Source organism: Delphinapterus leucas, chromosome 12 (genome assembly GCF_059928025.1).
Source record: "Delphinapterus leucas isolate spDelLeu-1000000601 "Yukka" chromosome 12, BTC_Dleu_Yukka2, whole genome shotgun sequence".
NCBI lineage: Eukaryota > Metazoa > Chordata > Mammalia > Artiodactyla > Monodontidae > Delphinapterus > Delphinapterus leucas.
In genome coordinates, this window is record NC_143140.1 from 61988505 (window position 1) to 62016207 (window position 27703).

Here is a 27703-nt window from a genome sequence, read left to right on the forward strand (position 1 = left end):
AGTCTGAAATCATTGACTTAAATAAAACTGTAGGGCCAGAAATTGCTCGTCCTTTTACATGGTATTAAGAACGAACCAGGCTTCCCTGGTGGTGCAGTGGTTGAGAATCTGCCTGCCAATGCAGGGGACACGGGTTTGAGCCCTGGTCTGGGAAGATCCCAAATGCTGTGGAGCAACTAGGCCCGTGAGCCACAACTACTGAGCCTGCACGTCTTGAGCCTGTGCTCTGCAACAAGAGAGGCCGTGACAGTGAGACGCCCGCGCACCGCGATGAAGAGTGGCCCCTGCTCGCCGCAACTAGAGAAAGCCCTCGCACAGAAACAAAGACCCAAATACAACAAAGCAAACTGGTGATATGGGGAAATATGGCACATAAAATTATATAATAGCAACAACATATCTGACCACAAACAATACTTTAAAATCATGCTTTGAACACACACTTATTTGTTTGTGCATGTCCTTTCCTGGCACCTCCTTCCTCATGTTTTCTACCTGCCATCACAACATAAGACAAATTATGGAAAACAGAAGGAAAGACTCCAAAGATTCTCCCCATAGCTCACTGTTCTGATTTCCTGCTCTCAGCTGATTGTTCTCATGAGGCTCCGTGTATTTTATGCAAAGAGACTGCTTGACTAAGAGAGTATGGTTGAATGAGTGAATATTGTGTGTGTGTGTGCGTGCGCGTGTGTGTGTGTGTGTGGTGGTACAGTGAGATAGAAACAGACAGTAAAATGTTTTGGGAATATAGTCTGGTTTTAATACTCAGTAATCCTAGCATGCTCAGAGGTGCATTTTCTTGATATCACAGGCTCTAAAATAAGTCTTTCCGCATAATACAGTGATGCGTGGGCAGCGTGACTGCTTCCTAAGGTGGACATCTCATATTTAGAGAACAGGCACTGCCACAGCAAAAATGGAATTTGTGGGCTTCCCTGGTGGCCCAGTGGTTGAGAGTCCGCCTGCCGATGCAGGGGACGCGGGTTCGTGCCCCGGTCCGGGAAGATCCCACATGCCGCGGAGCGGCTGGGCCCGTGAGCCATAGCCGCAGAGCCTGCGCGTCCGGAGTCTGTGCTCCGCAACGGGAGAAGCCACAACAGTGAGAGGCCCGCGTACAAAAAAAAAAAAAAAAAGGAATTTCTTTTCTAATGACTCTGGGATGTGCTGGTTGGTGTGTGCACGTGCACATTTGTGCAAGTGTGTATGTGTATTTTGTGTTTTACTTGTTAAGTTAGTATTTTAAGAAAAGAGCTACCTACAGTAGCTCCCTTGGGACAAGGCTGTTTATAGCTCCCTTTCTTTGTAATATACTTTTAACTAATGGGTAGCAGCTGGAAATGCTAATACCTTTGGCTGAGGGTTATTTATATTCATGAAAGCAATGTTAGAGACTGAAAACAAATTAGATAGGCAGGCTCTAAACTGCATAATTGAGAATCTTATTTCTCTAGGGAGATGGAGGAATAAAAATGTTTTTCATACAGTGTATAAACAGCTAAATCTTGGATACTCCAAAGAAGAGCAAAAAGAAAATGCAGACAATTCACACACACACACACACACACACACAGATACACATCAATGAACATGTGAAAATTTATGCCTCACTGAAACCTTTAAAAATTGCAAATTAAAATAAAATTTAATTTTTGATTATCAAAATTAGAAAAGATCTTTTAAAAGAGTAATACTCATTGTAAGAAAGGATGCTCTCAAACACACTCATATACTGCTGGTAGTTGTATAAATTGGCAGAATCTTTCCTGGAGGATAACTTGGCACCATATATCAAACACCTTAAACATTTTCACATCCCTTGACTAAGTACCTGAAGTACTTAATAAGTACTAGGATTTATTCTAAGGAAATAATCCAAAAGGACAAAGCCTTATTTATAAGGCAGTTATCACAGCATTAATCATAATAGAGAAAAATTAGGAACAACCAAAGGAGGATATTTTAGTAATCCAAACTGATGGAATATTTTAAATTTATTAAATTCATGTTTTCCAAGTACATTAAATATAAACTATATGTCATATGATCCTAATTTTTAAAAAATAGTTATACGTCTGTTTTAAAAAGATGTGAAGAAAGCACACCACAGTGCTAATGCTAATTATCTCTGAATGGCAACAACTTTAATTTTTAGTCTATAACTAACTGTACATTAAAAAAATTTTTTTACTGTACAGTAAGGTATATTTTACAATATGTAAAATATTTTTGAAATAAGTATTTTCAAAATAATCTACACCTTGTTATTCAATGTGTGGTCTGTGGACCAGCAACATCAGCATCACCTCAGGCTTCACCCCTGAGATGAAATCAGAACTGCATATTAATAAAATCCCCAGGTGATTCATATTCACCAGCATGTACACATATCCTTTTACAACCAGAAAGCACAATAAACATTTTAAAACTATCATCACCTGTATTATTTACTATTGATGTTATAACACAAACTTATTGGCTTAAAAATAAATTATCTCAAAATAAATAAATAAATAATCTCAGTTCTGAATGTGAAGAACTCTGACAACTAAATGCAGTACATGATCTCGCAGTGGAGGAAAAGTCCAGGAGTGCTCTACTGGGTATTACTGCTGAATCGACACAACTGGAATATGGATAGTATGTTCGATAAAAGTATGGCACTGATGTTAAATTTCCTGCATTTGACAACTGTGCTGTGGTTAAATAAGGAAATACTCTAGTTCTTAAAAAATAATATATATTTATGTGAGTACATGTGTGTTTAAAGGAGTAAAAGGGCAAGATGTTTGCAACCTACTCAAATTTCTCAGAATTATTATATATATATATAAAACATACGTATACACACACACACACACACGCACACACACACGAGGTGAAAAACAAAACAGCAAGGTGTTAAAAATCGGTAAATTTAAGTGATAATATGTTATAGGAAAATTCTCTGTTCATTCCACGATTGGTTCCGGGACTCCCCACATATATCAAATCCTCAGATGCTCAATTTCTTCATATAAAATAGTGTAGTATTTTTATGTGACCTACACACATCCTCCCATATACTTTAAATCATCTCTAGATTATTTATAGCTAATACAATGTAAATGCTATGTCAACAGCCGCAAGCACATGGCAAATTGAAGTTTTGCTTTTTGAAACTTCCTGGATGTTTTTCCAGAATATTTTCAATCCTTGGTTGAATCCTTGAATTTGGAACCCGCAGATACAGAGGGCTGACTATATTTCCAAACAAAAAATGCAATTCCAGTTTCTCTCTTATACCAAATTAAGTAGCAAAAAGTAAATATTAGACATGTAATTAAACTGTTTACATGCTTTTGATTGCCAAAAGTTGATGCTGAAAAGCCAAGCAGTCTGAGTTTGTCATTTTCTATTTTCTAGGGTAGTTCTGAGAGATTTTCTTTTCTCTCCCCTTTGTCCCACCCCGACCCCCTTTTTCTGAATGATATGGAATAAGACAGAAAGCAGAATCAAGGAATGAGTGTTCTAAGTACCTCCTAAAACACATTCTGGAAACTTGAGCTTGAAACCAATCTAAGAAACCATACTATAGCTACACTTAAAATAATGTTTATATCAACGAACCTTTATTAATTTGGTATATATAGGAACTCCTATTAATGTTGTCTAAAAAGTACCTAAATAAAAGTTTAAAAAGAGTTACAAAGGTAGCTTAGAGTAACAAAGTTACCAATTTTAATTGGTGATCAAATAGGAATATAAAAGCAAAAAATCTGGCAATATTCTCTATGCCAAGCCCATACGATGTAGGTAGAATGGTCCCACAAAGATGTCCAGGGCCCTAATCCCTGGAAGCTGTGCATAGTAAACATAGTAAAAGGGACTGTGCAAATGTAATTAAGGTTATATACACCAAAACAGGGGCATTATCCTTGATTACCTGAGTGGGCCTAATCTAACCACATGAGCTCTTAAAAGCAGAGAACTTTCTCCAACTGGAGTCAGAGAGATGCAGCAGAGGGGAAAGTGAGAAAGATTCAAAGTACGAAAGGAACTTAACCCACCACTGCTGAAGGGGGGCCACATGGAAAACATGAGAAGGAATGCAGGCATCCTCCAAGAGCAAAGACTGGCCCCTGGCTGACAGGCTGACAGAAAAACAGGGACCTCAGAATTACAAGTGCATGGGGCTGAACTCTGCCAGCTGTAACCAGGATGGACCTGGAAGTAGATGATCCCTCAGAGCCCAGTCCAGCCAACATATTGATTTGGGCCTTGTGTGACCAGGTTTAGAGAACCCAGTTGAGCCCAGCCAGATTTCCAACCTATACATCTGTGAGATAAACTGATGTTGTTAAAAGCCACTAAATTTGTGGTAATTTGTTACGGCTGCAATAGAAAACTAACACTCAAATATTTTCTTAATTTATATTTCATTCTAGATATTTTAATTAATCAAGACAAATTTAAAAATCTGAAGCAAATGATTTTAATACAGTTCTAGCTTTTTATTTCCTCATCAATTTTGTCACTAAAGGGAAAGATGTTAGAGTGACGAGATTGTGAGCACTGTAGAATGTCATTTTTTAATTCATAAGTTAATGTTTTGCTTTAGAAAATGTTTTTAAAAAGCCATTTTCTCAAGAAAGTTTAAATGAAAATTATGACTCAATTGAAGGCAATTTAGTATGAGGGTCTATATATGCCATGCAGACCTGTTTCTGACATATTAATTCATTACATGTATTATCAGCTGGTGCTTAAAGGGTTTTGGGGCAGGGAGTAGGATAATGCTAGAATGGTGCATGAGCTCAATTCTTTGGAATATTCATATTAAGATTATTTCTCTTCTTCTTCTGTCAGTTGAGTGAATTCCAGGCAACTCTCCAAGGTAAGAAAGTTAAGCTAAAAAGAGCCAACCTACGGAAGGAACTTATCTTTTTAGCAGAATGCTATGAAAGCTTTTGGTGTTTTTTTAATAACAAGCAGGTATTTTTATAATATAATTTGTCATAGAAGATAACTGACAGGGTACTGATCAAGTTGGGGGGAAAATCAGCTAGAGTAATTTGTGTTGATTTATCACTACCTTGTAACTGTGGCTAGTAATGTACTTCAGTATACAACCCTCTCTATTAGCCTTTATCTTTTAAGAACTCTTGCATTTAGTATAAAGATTTAAAAGGGCTGAATAGTCTAGGACAGTGCTTTTCACACTTCTATTGTGAAGGCTCAGTTTCTTTTTTTAAAAATTTCTTATCAGTTGTGAATCAGAAATTTTATAAAATGTAATAAAACTGTATTACTAGAAAAACTAAACAAAAACCCAAAACATACAAGTTTCTTAAATGGCAGTGCCTAGATAGCCATGGTGCTAAACTATGTTTAATGAATGACTCTACTGAATGCAATTTAATATGAGGGTCTGTATATGCCAAGTAGTTGGTCCACAAATGAATATGTCTTCATTGGAAAAGTGACTGTATCTGGTTATGTTACTGAATATATCTGATGAGGGCAGTACCCTCAGACAACTCATAATCAAAAAAACTAAATATTTTATGAGGCTCTAGGAACACATGACACTTCATTTAGAGAATAACACAGCAAGGTAAATTAGCAGTATTAAAGGACTAAATAATCTCTATTTTTTTCTGTGATTTTGCCTTTTGGCCTAAATCCTAACTACACCCAAACACAGGTCAGGAATGAATATAAAGGATGATGCAAAAGTCTAATAAATGCTTAAAGATGAACACCAGACTATGTTAGAGGGTACACTTTCTCCAGAGTGCATCTATAAAGTTTTAACTTGCACTTACTTTTATGCAAAGAATGTTTTTTTTTATGTAGAGAATTTTTAAGTGTAATAATGTATACTCACATATACCTTAGGATTCTTTAAATATATTAAATTATACTTAAATATATACTTTATATCTTATATATATTATATAATTATATATTTAAATTATATATTCCACAAGTACCTGTGTTTCAGGGTAAAGTGAGAAAGCATTTAATCCTTTCACACACAGAGCATTTATATTTAGTCTCATACTGTCCATGAAGCCAATAACTGCTTCCTCCTCACAGAATGAAATGTAGCTTCCTGATGCAATCTGCACTGATGACAGCAGGGGTCACTGTCATGTGAAATCGCCATTTTTCGTTGTGTACAAGAATCCTCCCCAGTTAGTAAGTACTAGTTTTCAGAGAGACTGGGATCTTTGTAAATTGTCTTACACACCAAAACTATTTTAAAATCCCGACTTATGTGAATACAAAGTGATATATTTCAACTTATAAATTGAAACCTGTCATAAATTTTAAAAAGAAAAATTAATATATCAATAAAATGCTACTACTTTGCATGAATTAGCTTACTGAATCTTTCCTCATAGTATTTCTATTAGTATATGATGCCATTTATATTAAGTTCAAAAAGAAAAAAATAGAATATATTGGTTACAGAATAGTTAACTTATAAAACTATACAGGAAAGTAAGAACGTAATTATCATAAATTACAGGGTAATAGTTTCCTACAGATGGAAATGAAGGGTCTATGACTTAGAAGGTGCATGTATGGGGGTTCAGGAGTGCCGGTAATCTTTCTTTTTTTTTTTTTTTTTTTTTCTTTTGCGGTACGCGGGCCTCTCACTGTTGTGGCCTCTCCCGTTGCGGAGTACAGGCTCTGGACGCGCAGGCTCAGTGGCCGTGGCTCACGGGCCCGGCCGCTCCGCGGCATGTGGGATCTTCCCGGACCGGGGCACGAACCCGTGTCTCCTGCATCGGCAGGCGGACTCTCAACCACTGCGCCACCAGGGAAGCCCCAATATTTCAATTCTTGACCTATAATATGGTTACATAGGTTCCTATTTTGTAGCCAGTCATTAAACTGAACATTTATGTTTTATACACACAAAACCAAAATATAGAAGGCCTTATCAAAATTGTGTCATTCCTATAAAGTACAGCTAGCCAATACTAAAAAGAATTCTAGGGATCGAAAGGTTAATTGGTCCCAAATAACTTTCTCTAATTGAATTCCCTAATCAGCCCAAAATCTCCACAAAGTTACTACAAATCACAGTAAAGATAGGAAATAGTTCTCAGAAAACCTCTTGTAAGAGGAAGACTTAAGCAGTCTCTTTCTCTATTCTCTTTATTTTATTTCTCTGGGTTTTTTTAGTTCTTTACTTTTCTTGTATAATTCTTGGGAATCTTAAAGTTTCATATATTTTCTTGGTTTCCTTCCCCAGGGACTTTGCTAATATGGATTTGATTTATTCAAATCCTTTTGTTAACTTTTTGAAATGCATAGTAAAGAAATAATTATGGAATTATACTAGACTGACTAAAATTATCTACTTTAATGATTGGCAAAAAGAAAATATTCACTAACTGATTATCCTCTTTAAGAATAAATAAAATACTGATATTCAGGCAAAAATGAATTTGAGCATGTTAATTACACCTGTGCAAGGAGTCATACAATTCTTACCCTACCTGAAATCACATGCTGTAGTAACCTCTGCTCCTCCACCCAGGGCCCGACCTTGAACTAGTGCAACACTTATTAAAGGAAGTCTGTATATTGAAGGAAAAAGGAAAAATGGATGTTAATATTTTTAATTTTGATATTTACAAATACTTTTAAAACTTAAGATGCAGTAGAAACAAAATTACTGAACTATGTTTATAAAAATAATCACACCTCAAAGTATAGAACTATTAGCCAATGTATCATGAGCAAAACAGTATAATAATGAAGATAAAATAATTCATACTAAATGCTATGTAAGCTTATCAAAATACATCCCTAAATCATTATATATTTTTAAACTATAGACATATCAACTTTCTTCCAAATAAATGGATGTTTTTGTATAATGCAGGCACTCCTCATTTCATTGTGCTTCGCTTTATTGCGTTGGATTAGGCTTTGGCTAACAGTTAGCCAAGTTGTGAATACAGAGGAAAAGTTCTTGAAGGAAATTAAAAGGGCTACTCCAGTGAATATATGAATGATAAGAAAGCAAAACAACCTTACTGTTGATAGGAAGAAAGTTTTATTGGTCTAGATAGAAGATCAAATCAGCCACATTTCCTTAAGTCAAAGCCTAATCCAGAGCAAGGTCCTCACTCTGTTCAATTCTATGAAGACTGAGAGAGGTGAGGCAGATACAGAAGAAAAGTGTGATGCTAGCAGAGGTTGGTTCATGAGAATTCAGGAAAGAAGCCATTTCCGTAACATAAATGTGCCAGATAAAACAGCAAGTGCTGATACAGAAGCTGCAGCAAGTTATCCAGAAGATCTAACTAAGATAATTCATGAAGGTGGCTACACCAAACAACAGATTTTCAATGTAGACAAAACAACCTTATATTAGAAGAAGATGCCATCTAAAACATTCATGGCTAGAGAGAAGTCAACGCCTGGCTTCAAAGTTTCAAAGGACAGGCTGACTCTCTTGTCAGGGGCTAATGCAGCTGGTGACTACTAGTTGAAGCTAATGTTTATTTACCATTCTGAAAATCTTAGGGCTTTTAAGAATTATGCTCAATCTACTCTGTGCTCTATAAATGGAACAACAAAGCCTGGGTGACAGCACATCTGTTTACAACGTGTTTTACTGAATAAGCCCACTGCTGATTTACTGCTCAGAAAAAAAAGATTCCTTTCAAACTATTACTGCCCAGGGCTTCCCTGGTGGCACAGTGGTTAAGAACCCACCCGCCAATGCAGGGGGCGTGGGTTCAAGCCCAGATCCGGGTAGATCCCACATGCCACAGAGCAACTAAGCCCGTGTGCCACAACTACTGAGCCTGCGCTCTAGAGCCCGCAAGCCACAACTACTGAGCCCACATGCCACAACTACTGAAGCCTGCGCACCTAGAGCCTGTGCTCCGCAACAAGAGAAGCCACTGCAATGAGAAGACAGCGCACCACGACAAAGAGTAGCCCCTGCTCACTGCAACTATAGAAAGCCCGCACACAGCAACAAAGACCCAGTGCAGCCAAAAATAAATAAATTTATAAAAACCAAACTATTACTGTCCACTGACAATGCCCCTGGTCACCCAAGAGCTCTGATGAAAGTGTACAATGAAATTAATGCTGTTTTCATGCCTGCTAACACAACATCCATTCTGCAGTCTGTGGATCTAGTAGTAATTTTGACTTTCAAGTCTCATTATTTAAGAAATACATTTTATAAGGCTATAGCTGCCATAGATAGTGATCCCTCTGATGGATCTAGGCAAAGTCACTTGAAAACCTTCTGGAAAGGATTCACCTTTCTAGATGCCATTAAGAACATTTGCGATTTATGGGAAGAGGTCAAAATATCAACATTAACATGAATTTGAAGAAGTTGATTCCAAATCTCTTGGATGACTTTGAGGGGTTTAAGACATCAGTGGAGAAAGTGACTGCAGATGTGGTGGAAACAGCAAGAGAACTAGAACTGAAGCCTGAAAATGTGACTGAGTTGCTGCAATCTCATGATAAACTTTAACAGATGAGGAGTTACTTCTCATGGATGAGCAAAGAAGGTGGTTTCTTGAGATGGAATCTACCCTGGTGAAGATGTTGTGAAGACTGTTGAAATGACAACAAAGGATTTAAAATGTTAAATAAACTTATTTGATAAAGAGCGGCAATGTTTGAGAGGACTGACTCCAATTTTGAAAGAAGTTCCTCTATGGGTAAAATGCTATCAAACAGCACTGTATGTTACAGAGGAATCATTCATGAAAGGAAGAGTCAACTGATGCAGGAAACTTCACTGGTGTCTTGTTTTAAGAAATTACCGCAGCCATCCCAGCCCTCAGCAGCCACCACCCTGATCAGTAAGCCGCCGTCAACACTGAGACAAGACCTTCCATCAGCAAAAAGTTTACGATTCACTGAAGGCTCAGATGATGGTTAGCATTTTTTAGCAATAAAGTATTTTTAAATTAAGGTATGTACATTTTTTTTAGACATAATGCTATCGCATACTTTAATAGACTATGGTAGAGTGTAAACATAACTTTTATATGCACTGGGAAACCAAAAACTTCTTGTGACTTGCTTTATTTCGATATCGCTTTATGCAGTGGTCTGGAACCTAACCTGCAATATCTCTGAGGTAGGCCTGGATACAGCTCCTGGAACTTTTCAGCAGCTGGCAATCGGGAATAATTCAATGTGATACTGTCTTAGTCCATTTTTATTGGTATCAAATTATGGATGGGAAAATTAAGGCTGTATCCAAAAGGAAGAATTGTGGTACAGAAGATTGAGCTCCAGAACTGTTATTGAAGGTTCCTATCAAAAATGTTTTCATTACTCACTAAAATGACCCAGAGACTGATCCTATATAAAAGAATGGTTCTGAAGTAAAAATAAGTCTTGGGCTTCCCTGGTGGCACAGTGGTTGAGAGTCCGCCTGCCAATGCAGGGGACACGGGTTCGTGCCCCGGTCCGGGAAGATCCCACATGCCGTGGAGCGGCTGGGCCCGTGAGCCATGGCCGCTGAGCCTGCGTGTCCGGAGCCTGTGCTCCGCAACGGGAGAGGCCACAACAGTGAGAGGCCCGCGTACCAAAAAAAAAAAAAAAGTCTTAACCTTTTGTGTTTGCAAAGACCCACTTTGCAAAGTGTATTTAAAAGGTGAATTTAAAATGTTTTGAAAGTACAGAATTTTTTGTAGGTCTAACCAAAATGAAAAGGTGCAGGTCTAAAGTAATTGCAAATTTCTTAACACACACTGCTTCCAAATAAAAAGGATTTTTTTGGGCTTCCCTGGTGGTGCAGTGGTTGAGAGTCCGCCTGCCGAGGCAGGGGACACGAGTTCGTGCCCCGGTCTGGGAAGATCCCACATGCCGCGGAGCGGCTGGGCCCATGAGCCATGGCCACTGAGCCTGCGCGCCCGGAGCTTATGCTCCGCAACGGGAGAGGCCACAACAGTGAGAGGCCTGTGTACCGCAAAGAAAAAAAAAAAAGGATTTTTTTTTTTTTTTTGGCTGCATCAGGTCTTACTGGCAGCATGCACGATCTTCGTTGAGGCATGCAGGATCTTTCGTTCCAGCATGCGGGCTCTTCCTGGCAGGGCACGGGCTTCTATTTGTGGCATGTGGGTTTTTTTCTCTCTCTAGTTGTGGCACACGGGCTCCACAGCACGTGGGCTCTGTAGTTTGCGGCACGCAGCCTCTCTAGTTGAGGTGCGTGAGTTCAGTAGTTGTGGCACATGGGCTTAGTTACCCTGCAGCATGTGGGATCTTAGTTCCCTGACCAGGGATAGAACCCACGTCCTCTGCATTGTAAGGTGGATTCTTTACCACTGGACCACCAGGGAAGTCCCTAAGAAGGATTATTAAAAAAAAAACACCCAAGTTTTAAGATTTATTTAAGAAAAAGTCAAGTGTAATAGGGAGAAGTAGGTGAATAGGAGCTAAGACAATGAAGAAGGTATTTTAAACAGTAATGTTGATTCCACTTTTCTTTCTAGACTCACATACAAAGAGTACCAAAAATATAGTGATGTCCAATAAACAAGTATGCTAAATAAATATGAATTTCCTTAGTTATAATTATATTTAAATTGTTTACATTCAGAATATAGAAGTAGAAAGCTAATCAGCCCAATCATTTCACAGTTTGTAACCCCAAATACAAAATGACAGGCCCAAAATTTTCTCATTTTTTCTTCCTCATCTAGGTGCAAAGTGAATCCATCTTCCTCAGAAATCTATAAAAGCCTTCTCCAATTGGGAACTCTTTTTCTATCTCCTTGCAGATACAGACCACTTCACTATACATTCTACTAATTTTGAATATTAGGTAATCTTTATGTGTCATCTCTTGACCAGTGTCTATTCTGCTCTAGTAACAGTATTTAACCTTCCCATGTCTATACCTAAATATAACCAGATTATACCTAAATATCAGCTCTTTAGGGAAAAGTGCTATGTCTTTAATTCTTTTTATCTCTCATATTTTTTAAGAGATATTCTTGTATGTCCTTCAGTAACATTTAATTATATGACAATCCTTGATGGCACAAATAGTTCATCATTAGAATAAATATGATTAGAAAGTCAGTGACTGCTTTTTAACTACTGCAAATCACAGAATGAAGAGCTATTTTTGGTTTATTAGAAATTATATTTTAAAAACAAAGATACATTACCTCATAAATCTTGTTAAGGTGTTTTGCATGAACATGCATACGGCCATTCCATCCTTTAAATAAGAATAAGCACAAAGATACAATGCAAATGTATTATATAAGAAATTATTAAAAAACACTTTCAGGATTTAGAAAGTAATAAAGCCAAAAATATACCAAACTTTATAAAATGAGGTTATCATTTAAAACTCTTTGAAGCTGTCTGAAATGCAAATGATGCAGTATTTAACTGTGTGGATCTTCTAGGGTTCCTTGAGCTCAGCTTTGCATGCGCTATTAGTAAAGACTTAGATGTGAGAGAGAGAGAGTAACTCTCACACCTAAGTCACATACCCCAGAAAAGAGGGGAGTTCTACTCAGGGTAATTTGGAGGGAAGAGGCATAAGACAAACCCACCTATTATCCCAAACTCTGATCCCCTAAGAATATAAACATAAAAAACAAGTTTCCTAATAGTAGTGTAAACTCACTGCCCCTTCTTTTTTCCCTCATATACTTTCTTCAACTAGTATAATATGTGGTCTTCAGCCTTCTCTCAAAAGACTCTCCTCAAAGGTTTCTAATAATCTCCTAATTGTTAAATTAAATGGCTTTTCCTTATCCTCATCTTCCTCTGTGTCTCCGCAGTATACATAGCATCTTGCTTTGACCAGTTTCTGCATTTTGATATTCTCAGTTTCTAGCAACATCTTCCACTCCTGATCCCCTTCCTATTTCTTTGATTGTTATTTTCCAGTTTTCTTCTTTCTCTCTTTTTATTCAGCTAAATGCTATTACCAAAAATCCAATCCATGATTCTCTTTCTCTCCTTTATCTACAATTGTTCCCTTGGAAGTCTCAACCATTCCCATTGCTTCAACTACTGTTTTCATGTAGAGTCCCAAAACCTGCTAGAAATTTCACATTCTGCTAATACTTCAAATTCAGCATGGCAAAACCAACTGGTTGTGAAAAAGCTGGGTTTTAATCCTAGCACTGCCACATAATAATAACATAAACTTGAGCAGGTCATAACTATGAACTTCGGTTTTCTCATCCATAAGGAAGGAATGAAAATTTTAAAAACCTGTTCTATTTGACTTAAAGAATGGTTGGAAAGATGAAAATGTACCTAGATACTCTGTAAAAGATCACAGAGTGAGTTCTGAGTTAATAGGAAAGGTTTTCTGGTCCAAAAGGCTCAGAATTTTGATATTATCTTTAACTCTTCCATTTCACAGTTCTCCCATGCTAGATGAGTTAACAAGCATGTCCCCTCAATCCTTCCTTTGAAATATTTCCAATGCAAATCCCTTCTTTTTCTATTTTCTCTGCCGCAACACTAGCTCAGACTTGTGTTACTCATGCTTAGATTATTACCAACAGCCTTGCTTCCTAACTGGTCTCTCTACATTTAATTTCTTTTTCCTCTGTGATATATCTTGCATCCTGCCTGAAAAACCTCCCTGTAGGATGATAATTTCACATCACCAATAAAATGAAGTCTAAATTCCTTGGGAAGGATTAATCCCAAACTATTTTACCAACTTTATTGACTACTGCACCCCTCATCCAAGCATCTTAACTTCTGCAACGACAAACTATTTGTCATTCTTTTAACACCTTACAGTTACGGTTGTTCCTGTGTCTTTGCTTACATCATTCCCACTATTTGGAACAGCCTGTCCTTTTCTCTACCTATTTCAAGGAATGCTCAGATCAAATATTTTTCCATCAGGAGTTTCTAAATCCCACAGTAATAGTTTTCTCCTTTGTGTTTCTGCAGTATTTTTATTTTTCTAACTTAACTACAGAATTTATAGATTGTATACACTGTGTTTGGATTTATTATCAGTCACATCATCTCTACAAAATAAGGATAGGGAACATAATCAGTAGAATGTGGTCCCAGTTCCCAGTCCTCAAAAATCTTGTGAGAAATAAAGAAATGCAACATGCATCAAGGTATAGTATAATAAGTATTTTAAGAAATGCTTGAACAAGCTGAGAACAGTGGCAAATAGGAAACAATTCATTTCAACTGGGTTGGGGTAGCTGAGAAGGTTTTATAGAGGAGAAGGGGAGATGGCATTTGCTAGGCCTAGATAATAAAGTCTTTGAGGCTAACAAAATGCCTTCTTTATCCTCAGAAGCTAGTAGTACAATGTTCTGCATATAGTATGTGCTTGCTGAAGTTAACTGACTCAGATGAAGTTAAGGTGGAGAATTATGTTGATTCATAAAACAAAGGCAGTCAATGGTAGTAAAAACCAGTATGATACAAATTTCCTAACTGAAAGCCTTTATCAGGAAGGTCAGTCTATACAATAAAGTGATGAGAAAATTAACACAAGCACAAAGAGCTAGAAGGTTTAAAACTAGAATAGTTTATATTCTATTAAAAATCTGTCCTATAAAGCCTGTTAAATTATCTCAACAAAGTAATTTTAATGGGCTTATTTTCTATTACTAGATTTTAGAGTACTTAAAATACTGATGGAATTATTTAGAATTGGTAGAAATAAAAGTGAAGGGGGTATTAACCTATGTACTATTATGCTTCTCATTCAAAAGATAAAAGTCACACTAAAAATGTTTAAAAGCAATATGGAATAATAGATAACAACACAGACTCTAGAGCTAAACTGCCTAGGTTTGAATCTGGGCTCTACCACTTAATAGCTAGTTTGAATTCTGGCAAGATACTTAACCTCTCTGTGCCTCAGTCTCCTCACCTGTAAAATGGTGCTAGTAATAGTACCTATATCTCATTAGGGGAATTAGTAATAAATTACAACACAGAAGAGCTTAGAACAGTGCCTGACATACAGTACCAGAACAAGAATGTTATCTATCATCATTATAATTAATATCAGTAATAGCAATCAGATAATAAGGTATGCTTTGGCTTTAAATGTATCATAGAGATTACACTGCACTAGCCAACATGACCTAGGGAGAAGAAATATTTAATTTATTAAATTTATTCCCCAAAGCTATTGAGCCAACAATGACTAAATGTTCAGGCTTCTTCCTAGGCTACAGGATGAAAATAAGCCAGTGACAGAGAAACCCTGACCTGTGATAGAATAAACTGAAAGAAAGGAACCAATGAAAATCTAGACCTACTCTGATGAATGAAAGTTGGGAGCTTGGAACTTAAACTTAATAAAGGTTTTCAGAGCTGCTGCAGAAGGGGATACTTCCATCCTATCTGGATGATACCCTGAGACCCAACCTTCCTCCTCCAGCTCCTCCTAGAATAACAAAGATGAGACGCACAATGCCCAGCCTAAGTGCCAAAGGGAACTATCAACGTCATATTTACTCTAAACCACATGTATACTGAGTGGAAAAATGCCCAGCCTGTAAACATATCTTATCCTAGAACTGTTAGGGAACCACTGACAGAAATCATCTGCCCTGGCCAGGCAGGGTAATAACTGCTTGAATGAATTATCTCGCAACAGGAGGTCCTGATAAGGAAAACAGAACTGACAAGCTACCACCAGCCGGAAGAGAGGCCTAAATGAGGGAGGAGATGCCAGCCCATAATATGTCCTGCCAACCTCCCAGAAATCCTCACGCTGGAAACCATCTTGACTGAGAGATGTATGTGCTGCCAGGAAGTGGACCAAATATGGGCACAAGCAAGACGATTATCCAGAGACAACCTGGAAAGCTAACCCCATTACCATAAAACCTGAGACTACAAGCCACGTGGCAGAGCAGTTCTCCTGGGTTCCTTATACCCGGCTGTTCTCCGCCCAGGCACCCCTTCCTAGTAAAGTCTTTTGCTTTGTCAGTACAGGTGTCTCCTTGGACAATTCAATTCCGAGTGTTAGACAAGAGTCCACTCTTGGGCCCTGGAAGGGGTGCCCCTTACAGTAACATAACCATAAATGAGCCTCTTTTTTTCTCCCTAAGTGCTTGTTGTATATATTAATTTCCTCAAAATACATGGAAGGGTTTCAAGAAAATTATAATAGCTTGTCTACAAATTAATAAGGCTACAATGGAACTGTACAACAGTCATAGCAAAAGCAAAGAAGTTAGACAAGAACTTTGAGGTCGCTGTGGAAATTGAAGCAACAGAGAAATAGGGGGCAACAGATTGGTAAAAAAGTAACAAGGGAGGTCAGCGGACAACGGAGGATATTATCTTCCAGCTAGATTAAGAGTATAAAGGTTTCTAAAACGCCAGACTTTTCCTTGAGGCATTAAACCCATTCACTGCAGAGTAAGCAGGTTTTTATTACCCCAAATCTTGAAGCTTCTAATTGGATTTTGATTATTTCTCCCTCTGAAAAAAGACTTTAGTCTGCAGAACATTGGTAGTATCAATTCAAATCTTATAAATGGGTTAATACTTACACTAGATTTTTTCCTATTTTATTCTTTTTTTCTGTCCCATAACTTTTCAGGGCTAACGCTTGTGTTATGCTAATTCATCTCCCTGCCTGGACCTTCTCAACCAAGGATTAACTGCCTAATAGGAACAATTAGAGCTCTTTTCCTGCTCATTAAACAAAGGGTACCAATATGAAACCAACCTCTTAGAAGACCACATACATAAAGAAAAAAAAACTAGAATGACAGATAAGCAAATAAAATGTTGATGACTGTTGATACTATTATGAGTACATGAGGGTTTCAACGTATTAGTCTGAGAAGAAAAATATTGCCTGTCATATCACTAAACAAAGGATGTCACAGCCATCAGTCACAGCAGCCACCGCTGATGGTGAGCCCTGAGGGAACTCAGGATGGAAACAAGGAATGCCCCCCATCTAGCAGTCATTAAACTGCAGCCACCCCAACACTGCAGATTTAAGGAAACTCAGGATGAGAAAACACAGAACACTGGCCCCAGATAGCTGAAGTGCCTATCAAAGGAATGATTTCAATGAGCCTAGACTCTTGCACCTCCCTATACATAGAAAAGCAGTAAATTCCTTAACTTGATATATCTGGTTTTCTTTAATTAACAATAATCTTTTGACATTCCGACTAACTGCCCTTTGCTGCAAATACTCCTATATATTCCGGTTCCCCCTCACCTCCTAGGAGCAGTTTCTCAGGGTTATTTGAGATGCTGTCTCCAGGCTTGAAGTCCTAAGAATGTCTGCTGAAAAATACATAACTCTCAACTTTTAGGTCATGCACTTTTTTCAGTCGACATGTCTACTTTTGTTTATATTTGGTAATTTTCATTAATAAAATATTTTTTCAAAACTGAAAACATACAGTGGCAAAAACATCAACATAATTATCTTTTTTTAAAAAGCCATTTAATAATCACTTTCATGTATCTTATTCTAATGAGAAGGGAAAGTAACCCAATTACTAAAATCATCTATTCTACTTATCTCATCATCCTCAGAAGAGCAAATTCACCAAATAAGCAGATGCAATGACGCATTTGCAACAACAAAGAGTAAGTATATTAGATAAAGAAGAGCTTTGTTGAGAGAAAGGCTGTTTATACTTAAAGTCATGTTAAGCATCTCAGAATCTCTCAGCTGTGAGGGACAGATGCGTTTATATGTGCAGCTGTAATTCATAAACATGTATGAGCCTCAAAAGTCCCAAGGCCATTGAAAATTTCAGTTTTACATGTATTTATAGTTACTTCTCAGGCATACAGGAATATGTTCTATATGAGAAATGGAAATAGTTAACAGGAACTTTATGTAAACTGCTTCCACTTCTTATTAATTTTAAAAATCATCATGTGACAAATACACCATACTTTATAAATATTACTGTGTTTCTTAACATTATCCATAAAGAGAATTTACTCAAATTGTTTATTTCCATGCTATATATTTCCTATAACTATGACTAAGAACGTTTCATAAAAGTACAATAAAGGAACCATCTACACAAAAAAATGCTTTAAATAAAATAAGGTATTTTAAATACCAATCTGGGCTTGAAGCATACACACTGTAAAGCAGAATCACAATTCCAGATTTTTTTTTCTAATGAGACTGGCAGATGTGCATAGCTACAAGGGACGAACACCGGCAGTGTTATTTAAGCATTGGGGTAACACCACCCGAGTTCTCAGCTGTTGATCAAAAGTCAATCTTACTCTACTGCAGGCATTCAAGACCGCAGATTGCTTGGAGAATGTCCTTACTGGAAAGAATAAACTTTATTTAGTGATCCCTTACCTGAAGTCTGAATAAAAATGATACATATTTTCCTACATGATTTACATCAGGCTGGCTACATATATGTGAAACAATTAGCATATCTCCACTTTTAGTTTTTACATTTATAGGGAAAAAATTCCTGGCCACATGATCTAGTTAGACAGCAACAACCTTCTAACTAGAAGAAAGCAAAATAACCTTTCACATTTTTAGGGGTGTTTTCCTATCTGACTGTAAGGTCAGGCCACTCAAGATGGCTGTTCTCTGGCTCTCTATACATTCCCTGCTCCACCAGTGCCTGCTTTACCTACACCCTACTCACATGACTGACCTTCCTACATACTTGCCCCAGGCCCCAGCTAGTGACTGTTCCTAACAAAGCGGTGGTGAGGGGCGTGCCCCTCTGCTAGTTTCCCTAGTAACCAATGAGCCAACCTGAGGTTAATTCCCCTTAAAACTGGCAATCTCCCATCTCCCCTTGCCCTTGGAGTGAAGACTGTCCTGCCCTGTCCCACCCACCATCTGCTGCAGATGGTGGGGTGTTGCTCCAGGACCTTGCTTCAGACGCTCCCCCTATCCACTGAACCACTGATGTCTCTGTCACTGACTCCGGGCTCTTTCTTAGGTCTTAAAAGCTGGGCAAATACAGGCCTTGCAGGCCTGCAGGGTGCAGCCCAATGCTGACAACACACCAGACCCACAGTAATCTATTATCTCATTCTACAATATCTTTATAGTATCTTTTGTGAACAAAGTAAAGTGCTTAGCAATACAATTATTCTAGAAATGAAAAATTATAATCAAATGACTTGCAGGTCACATAGTTAATTATCAGTAAAGCCTGGGCAAGAATCCATATATTCAGATCCCCAGCTTTGTGCTCTTGATAGGGACAGATTAAAGGGACAAAGTAGGTGATTAAATAGTTAATCCCACTAGGGGACTGTAAGTAAAGACAAAGCATGGGAGACCCTGTAAGGTAATGATCACTCAAGAAAGCAGGTTTGCTTCACCACAAAACCAAGCAGGCTTGCTTAGCAGCAAAATCATGCAACAGAAGCATGAGACATGCCCCAAACAATAAAATAATGGTGGATTGAGACCCACATCCTGTCCAGTGAGGTCAGTAAGTTAATGATTTCTAGGACATGCTTCTCTGCATACACTGAAAATAAAAATATAAGGAAAAGGTGACATTATACTGAAAGCTGAGATGATTTACCACATTTTAGTATATGTTACTACCTTTTTGCTCATTTCCATTACACCATGACAGCCCCAGTTTGACCATGTAGGGACAAGAAAAATCCCCCACCCGACATGGAGGAGGAACCAATGTTGGAAGCGTGATGTCTACTCAGGAATGAGGAAGAAGGTGGTCATCTCCCCCTCCCCACTTTTCCTTTAATTATAAAACTGTAGCCCACTAAGTTCTCAGGGCAGCACCCTCCTGCCTGCCTGCTTGTAAACCTATAAGCATCCTATTCTAATAAATCATTTCTTATCTATCACTTTGCCTCTTGCTGAATTCTTTCCGATCTGAGACATAAAGAACCAGAGCTCCTCGGAGCCCCCCACCCCGAGATGCATTTCTGCAGTTTCACTCTAACCGTTCAGAGGCATTACAAATTTAAGGCTAGTGCTGCTACAAATTACGGATCATCATGGATGATGATCTTTGAAATAAAAATAATAGCTACCTTTTTCAGACACCATGCTAGTAGGCACTTTATATATATTATCTTAAATCCTCACGATAGCTCTGTGAAATATACAATTCTTATTTATAGATTAGGAAAATAAGACTTAGAAAGAGTAAGTGATTTACCCAATCACTTAGCCAGAAAATGTTGAAACCAGCATTCAAATACAAACCTATCAAAATATCCAAAAGAGAGATCCTTCCTCATATATTATGCAAATAGAGATCATTATACTACATAGAGTGGTATGAGAGTTGTGCAATAACATTAAAACATTATTACCTACGTACAGCTCACATCTATAATTAAATGGCAACAGATAGTTTTTTTTCTTTTTCTTCTCTCTCTCTCCTCTCTCTCTCTCTCTCTCTCACTCTCTTTTTTTTTTTTTTCTGCCTAGGGGATGTTAGTGGACGGCTGAATTCAAGAAAAACAGGTTGCTTGGAAGACAGATAATGAGAGATGATTCGGATTCCTTTTCTGTAATCATAATTCAAAAGAAAATTTTTTAACTGTTAGCATTTTTTGAAGTCTACCATGTGCCAAAGCTATGCTAGGTACCTCATGGAAAACTCCTTATCATGAGATGCTAAGGGACTTCCACTTAAAAAATTAAAATCCTTGCTGGCTTTAATAATTAACTTTTTATTGCTAGTCTTCCTGTCCTTCATTTTATTCCTCATTACTTCACACTATTACAAGCTAATCTTTACTTTAAGAAGCAAAACAAAAACTCGGATCCTTGGAAAGCTATTAAAGAAAAGCTGTCATGATAATAACCATATAAGTAGAATATAAGTATCTCAGCCCAGATGTCTGACAAACATGTAGAACCTACTGCATAATTCATACAATACTTGCCTCTGGAGTTCCTAGTGCTTTCACAGCATTCAGATCAGATCCTGAGGAGAAAGTATTTTTTGCTCCGTGGACAATGAGACCTTTCCCCTCTGTCCAATTTTCCAACTCAATCACTTTTTCCAGAAGTTGTAGCATCATAACACCTGCCAGAGGGGAGGGGGAGTCAAAAACACATAAAATATTGGACAAATAGAAATAATTTAGAAACTGTAAGGTGTCAAACAAGACTCTTAGGTCACAAATTTTACAAATATTTACTGAATGTCTATCAAATGCCTATCATGTTGGTACTAAGGAGTATATACAAAAGAGGCAAGCATGACAGTCTCTGCTTTAAAAGTTTACAACTTGATAGTGACCTCTTTCTCTCCCTCTCTCCCTTAATTAAGAAGTCACATAAATATGTGGTTAGGTAGAAAAAATAATGCTGGCCCTAAGTATGAGAAATCTGTACCAGTATAAAATAATCTTTTTGACTTTGTAAAATAAACATAAGAGTTGAAACAGACCTTAAAGAGTATCTGGTTGGCTGATTTTCAAATAAGGGCCTTGAGAGTTGTGTGGTGTGGGGCTAATTCATCATCTCACAACCCAACCCAACCCAACCACCATCCTCCAAATCAAAGCAGCTCTGCCTGTATTAGTTTTAAATATTAGGCATCAAATTAATACTTGTTTCTGTTTGAATAAAAAGTTTTACTAATATAAATTATAAATTGTAGCTATTCAGTAGTAAGTTAAAACAAGTATTTATCTAGTCTAAATCTCTAGAGCAGTCTTACCTTTCTAATTTTATTTTTCCTAGGCTAATATAAAAACTGGCTTTTATTCTCTGAACCAGTTGAGGGTATGCAGCTGCACTGTCCAGTAAAGCAGCCACCGCGCACATGTAGTCATTGAGCACTTGAAACATGGCTAAAACTGAGATGTGCAGTAGTGTGAACAGCTTTGGGCAGGAAAGGCCTCTTTGCAGGAAAGAGCTCTCTACAGGACGCCCCTTTTCTCTTGCCACTAACCTTAAGCCAGGCACCCCCATCCTCTACTCATCTCTGGCCCTAGCACAACTTTCAGATCTTTTGATCACACAATAGGTTGCCTAACCTGTTGGCTCTTTCTGTAGATCAAAGAAGTAGAAATGAAGAATAAGTAATTAAGACATGACCAGATCTCTTCCCTAGCTTCCCCTTCAGAAATCTCGAGAACAGATCTGTGGGAACAAGATAGCATCTAAAGAAAAATCACAAGAAGTCAACAAGCCTGCACACACTGGGGGATGGCAACGATTCTGACCCCTTATCTCAACGACTGAGATTACTTCCCCTTTTCCCTTTAAAACTTTCATGGCTGAGCAGAATCTTCAGAGGTGGTTTTTGGGGGACAACTGAGTCCAACATCTCCCCAGATTGCCAGCATTCTGATTAAAAGCTACTTTCCTTTCTACCAACATCTGTCTCTTGAGTATTGATTTTTGAGTGGCAAGCAACCAGACCTGATTTGGTAACAGTAGTGTAAAATACATACCAGATTTCAGAGAATTGGTATGAAAAAAGAAAAGAGGAAAATACCTCATTAATAATTTTTGTATCAGTCATTTGTTGAAATATTTTGAGTACACTGGGTTAAATAAAATATGTTATTAAAATTAATTTTACCTTTCTTTTTCCTTTTTAGAAATATGGCTACTAGAAAATTTTAAATTACATATGTAGCTGACACTTGTGTCCTGCATTATACTTCTATTGGTTAACATTAATAGAGACATCTCTGAATTCTGCTGAATGTAAAGAAAAGTCATCTTGTGTTTGAAGACCCACCACTAATAATTTACAAAGTTTACAGTCTACTGAATTATGTGTATAAGTATGATTATATATAGACACAAGAAGCTTTACTGGGATATTTTTGAGCCCAATATTTCAAATGCTACTATAAAATATAATTCGCTCCCCCCACAATAAGTATGTAACTAACAAACAGAGATTGCCAAAATCACCTGGAAACACGAGTGCTGGGTAGTCAGGAAGGTAACTCATGAGCTCTTGTGTAACATCACGGTAGGATAATTCAAATTTGAGCTTCGGCAAAAAATTACAAATTATCACAGGTCCTGGACCTTGAGGTCTCTTAAATATAAAATTCTTATATGCCAAGAGCGCTGCCTAGTAAATAGAAGGTATTTACCTGTATCTCAGAGTTAGAAAGGGGCAACAAGTAGGCAAGTGCAGTGTTTTCAGTGATTATTGGAACTACATGGTTAAAATGACAGTCTTATTTCAGTTCATAGAAAAAAAAATTTAAGCTAAATAATTTTTTTTTCATTTTAGGCTTTTCTCTTTAGGTTTTAAAATCTTTGAAACATCCTTCCCTTTGTCTCCCAGTGACATTAGCTGAACACAAACAAATGAAGTTATTAAGCACTTAAAATTTCAATGGAAAAAATAATCAAGATTAATTTGATGGTTTCCTTTTTACCAACATCCATACTCACGGATTTTTTAAAAACATTAAAATATTCACAATTAGTAAAAGGGTTCCTGGTTCAGGTGATTGTTTTGTTTTGTTTTCTCATGTTCTACAAAGAGTACCATGACTTTCAAGAATTCTTCAACAGATTTAAGGATAAAAGCATGAGATAGCAGGTTAGATTTAGTGTCATTTTTTAACTAACAAAAGAAAGCTCTCTATACCTGAGAAGGCATTCATTTTACTTGGATTGTTCAGAGTAAGAATGCCAATGCCACTGTCCTCCTTCTGAAGGTCAATGGATCCACCAGGAAACTGCTCAAGTTTTCTTTTCACTTCTTCCTCATGGAAGCCATGAGAGGTATTATAAAGTGACAATCCTATTTGATGTAGCAATTTTGTCTTCATAGGGATAGGTGATGTCTTCAAAACATGTCTTGCCATTTCTGGAAAAGAGAGATAAGTATGCAGTAGTCTGGATAAACAGACACTTTTAGAATATTATACATTAATAGGCTTTAGTGAGAGACCTTTCTGTTTATTGGGAGGACTTCCCTACTTCTCAAAACACTCTCTGAGAAGTGTATAGGATTGCTTCCCTTCCCCCCCCGCTTCTCAAACCAAAGGATATAAGTTACATTATTTCAGTATATCATCAGGAGATGATGACGTAGTTATAGGGCATTTACTGAGATCCAACACACTAGGAGGATTTAGAAAAATGTTGCTGTTCTGTAGTTAGCACCATCTCCTGCCTTCAGGGAGTCTTCCTCATGACAGCAGTTCTTCTCCCTTTAACTCTAAATCTAAGAATAAATTCAGTCCAGAAGTCCCCTTGGAAACAATCTCTATGCAGAAATGCTACAGAGCAGTTCCAGTCTCTAACAGAAAATTTATTTTTAGCATTATCCTTACCTTATGTAATGCTTTATAGAAAAAGCTGGAATGGGTCCCGAGGAAAGTGGGCAAAGAAATAGGAATGTATGTGTGTGGTTTCTGTATTCCCCAAACTTCTGTCACTCTTCTCACTTTACATAGCTCATCTCTGGGTAATCTCCTATCTGCCCAAATGCTTTTTTGCCCTATGTAAGTACTTTTGTTCACATAAAAAAATACATTCAGAAAATTATACAAATCATAGGTTACAGTTCAATGAATTTTCACAAGGTAAATACATTCAAATAAATAGCACTCAGATCAAGAAACTGAACATGACTCCAAATAAAAATAACAACTATCTTGACTTCTAATACCCAACATTAGCTTGCCTGCTACTGAACTTTATATAAATTGAAAAATATAGTAAATATTCTTTTGTGTCTAGTTTCAACTACGTTTGTGACACCCATTACTATTATTATGTGTAATTAGATTCTAAATAGTCCATTCTTTTCATTGTTGTATTTTATTATATGAATATACCACAATTCATCTATTCTAATGTAAATAGTCATCTGGGTTGTTTCTGGGTTTTGGCATTACAAGTAGAGCTGCTGTGAACATTTTAGTATCTGTCTTTTGGGTCAACAAGTATGCATTTCTGCTGGCTATATCTAGAAATGGAATTAGTGGGTCAGGCAGCAGCTGGCTAAAACTGCTTGCTAAACACTGAAGAATTTTGCAAGTTGCTTTTTAAACCATAGGTAGCTTGAAATTAACCATGGTGAGAGTATTAGCAAACTCTACATATCAATCTCTCCCCGCCCCCCCCCACAGCCATTTTCCGGGTACACCACTGGTCATAATGATCACATCTGTTCATTTATTTCACTTTAAAAGATACTGCCTAAGAGTTTTCACATCCACAGCTAGTGAACGTTCCAGTTGTTCCACAACCTTGTTATCACTTGCCAATGTCTTTTTTTTCCTTTCTTTCCATTTTAGGCATTCTAGAGAGTGGTATATCATTGTGGTATCACTTTGCATTTCTATGATGTCTAATGAAGTCAAGCTCCATTTTCATATGCTTGTTATTTGCATATCATCTTTTATAAAGTGCCTCTTCAAGTTTTCTTGCTCATTTTTTTGCCTTTTTAGTACTAATTTGTTGGAATTCTTTTATTCATTTGCCTACAGTTTTTATTAAAACTCATAAGACAACAAATTCTACATTTCCATCTCTAGTTGAGACCTTATGCCCAAGTACTCCTAAATCAAACAAAAATCTACTTCTTACTCCTCACCTCTAGATGTACCACAGGTTTCTCAAAATCACTGTTTAAACCTAACTCACACTTTTAAAACCTGTAACTACTTTATTCCTTCCCTTAACTATCCATAGTATCCTCAACCCAGAAAGCCACAGCAGAAAACCCAATCTCCTTCCCCACCTTCATTTCTCATATGCAACCTTTTTTATTTTTCTCATCCTTTACTTCTTCTATGACTAACATAGTTCAAACCTATGTACCTGGATAAGTACAGTGGTCACCAATTAGTTGTATACTACACCTTAAAATCAGAGCTATCTTTCTACTGTATGCCCCCAGAAGTACAAATCTTCATATACATTTTCAAAGAAATTGAAAAGATTTAAAATTAGTCCTTCTCAGGACTTGAACATGAACCTAAAAAATGAACCTGAAGGGGAAATAAAGTGATTAAGGTGGGAAAATTTAGGTCTATGGGAAATGAAAGGGATGGGGGGGGGGAAATACAATGTTTTTACTAATTAAAAAGTACGAAATAGTTATGAAAAAACACAAGGATTTTGGAGGCTTCCTAAAGTATCAACTAAATATAAGTATCAAGTTCTCTCAAGATTCTCTTAGCTAGCAGAGGAAATCTACACTAAAAATTTCAGGAGTTATTGAGAAATTACAAGCAATGGGGCTAGAAATAAATTAAATTAGCAAAACTTATATTCTCAGGACAAGATATATATGTATATTTATATGTATGCTCACAACTCCAGCAATGTGCAAAAAAGCCCTCTCATCCCCAACCACTGTTCCTTCTTTTTCATCTCCCCTTTCACTATCCCTAGATTCAAGTTCAGTGATCAAAGTCTGTGGGAAAAATAAGGTCAAAATATATCATTCAAAATGAGTTTGGAAGCCTTCCTTGCTTTTTAAAAGACAAATTGCAAAAAACATACATAATAACTAGATTAGCAATTAAGATAAATCTTTTAAAACAGGACAGTATTCTTTCTTGGATTATTTAAAGTAAATAGCTTCATTCTAAGAATAAAAAATGGTTGAATAGTTTCTTTGCATAAAAGTCATTAAGTAAATTACACCATGTGTATATAGGTTTTTATAGCCAAGAAGTTCAAAGGACTGGGATCCTAGTATATAAACATACATGCATATGATAAGAGCATTTGGTAAGATATAATTGGTAACAATTCAATTGGTATTTATTGAGTTCCTATTTAGTGATCTCCCCTTTGCTAACTAGCTATTTCAGAGAGAAAAAAAAAGTATTTTTAGTTTTATCAAAGAAACAAAATACATACACACTCAGCAATAATGTTCAACTCTCTAGTTGAAAATAGAACAAAATCCCTCATTTTATTAAGCTCTATTAGAGACCTGCATCAAATTTAAAATATAGCCATAACTTCATAGAAGAATTTTTTTCTCTTCACCAATAAACTTTTATCACGAAGTCTAAGAATTTTCTATAGGCAGAAATGGATCCAAAGACATTAAATCAGTGCATGGGATTATACTTTATTTCCCTTCATTCTTTCCAAGTTTTAACATTCTAAGCAGAAGTAGAACAAAAATCAAGCACCATCCTAGTTCTGCTGGGGAGTAACCAAAGAAAAAAGTAAACTCAGATCAGCTCTTTTTTTGCAGTGTCTTGTGGCCAAAATATTGGCAGAGGGCTCTACTTTCAAAACACTTTCATCTTACATATTTCCAGAGTATCAGTTCTTCACCTGATTATGTTAGCACTAATCTATTAGAATGAAAATTATATAGTCCCACTACCCTCCCAAAACAAATCTAGAAAACAGACAAACAGAAAATAGGGCCCACATTTCCATTTTACAAGTAATGAAAGCGTACCTTTATGTGAAGCTTTCCTCTAGAGAGTGACCTGCTTACTGTCAAATTCTGAAACAACAGGAAAGCTCTTGAAGTTCTCACTCTGCTTTTTCTCCAAATAAATACATGTAATTTTTTAAAACAAATTATCAATTTATAAAAACCTTTAAAACTTGAGACAGTATTTTAGGTAACTAAATAGCTGCCTAGAATCACAAGTCTTTTGAATAGACAAGAACATACTTTACATAAAGGCTATCGGATGAAATCAAAACATTTATGAGGTTATATGAAACTGTGCGACACTACTATTCATGTATTACTTCTACAAAAGATTGCTTTCATTTACTTACTTTGAAATCAGGTTGTATTAC

The 27703-nt window shown here is 36.9% G+C and overlaps 1 protein-coding gene across 11 annotated transcripts in view; it reads right to left on the reverse strand.

Annotated features, from left to right (window-relative positions):
• ECHDC1 (ethylmalonyl-CoA decarboxylase 1) overlaps positions 1 to 27703 on the reverse strand; it is a 47714-nt gene that overhangs the window by 8369 nt on the left and 11642 nt on the right. For 6 of the 11 annotated variants that reach the window (XM_022556073.3, XM_022556079.3, XM_022556112.3 and 3 more), the window contains 5 exons: positions 27351 to 27398; positions 23556 to 23777; positions 20869 to 21011; positions 12165 to 12217; positions 7497 to 7577 (listed from right to left, as the gene is read on the reverse strand). In XM_022556073.3, the coding sequence (XP_022411781.1) occupies positions 7497 to 7577; positions 12165 to 12217; positions 20869 to 21011; positions 23556 to 23775 (497 nt within the window). In that variant the 5' untranslated portion in view covers positions 23776 to 23777; positions 27351 to 27398. Of the gene's footprint in view, positions 1 to 6631; positions 6840 to 7496; positions 7578 to 12164; positions 12218 to 20868; positions 21012 to 23555; positions 23778 to 27350; positions 27399 to 27703 lie in introns of those variants that run through there. The other 5 variants (XM_022556120.2, XM_022556142.2, XM_089921986.1 and 2 more) reach the window with 4 other exon arrangements.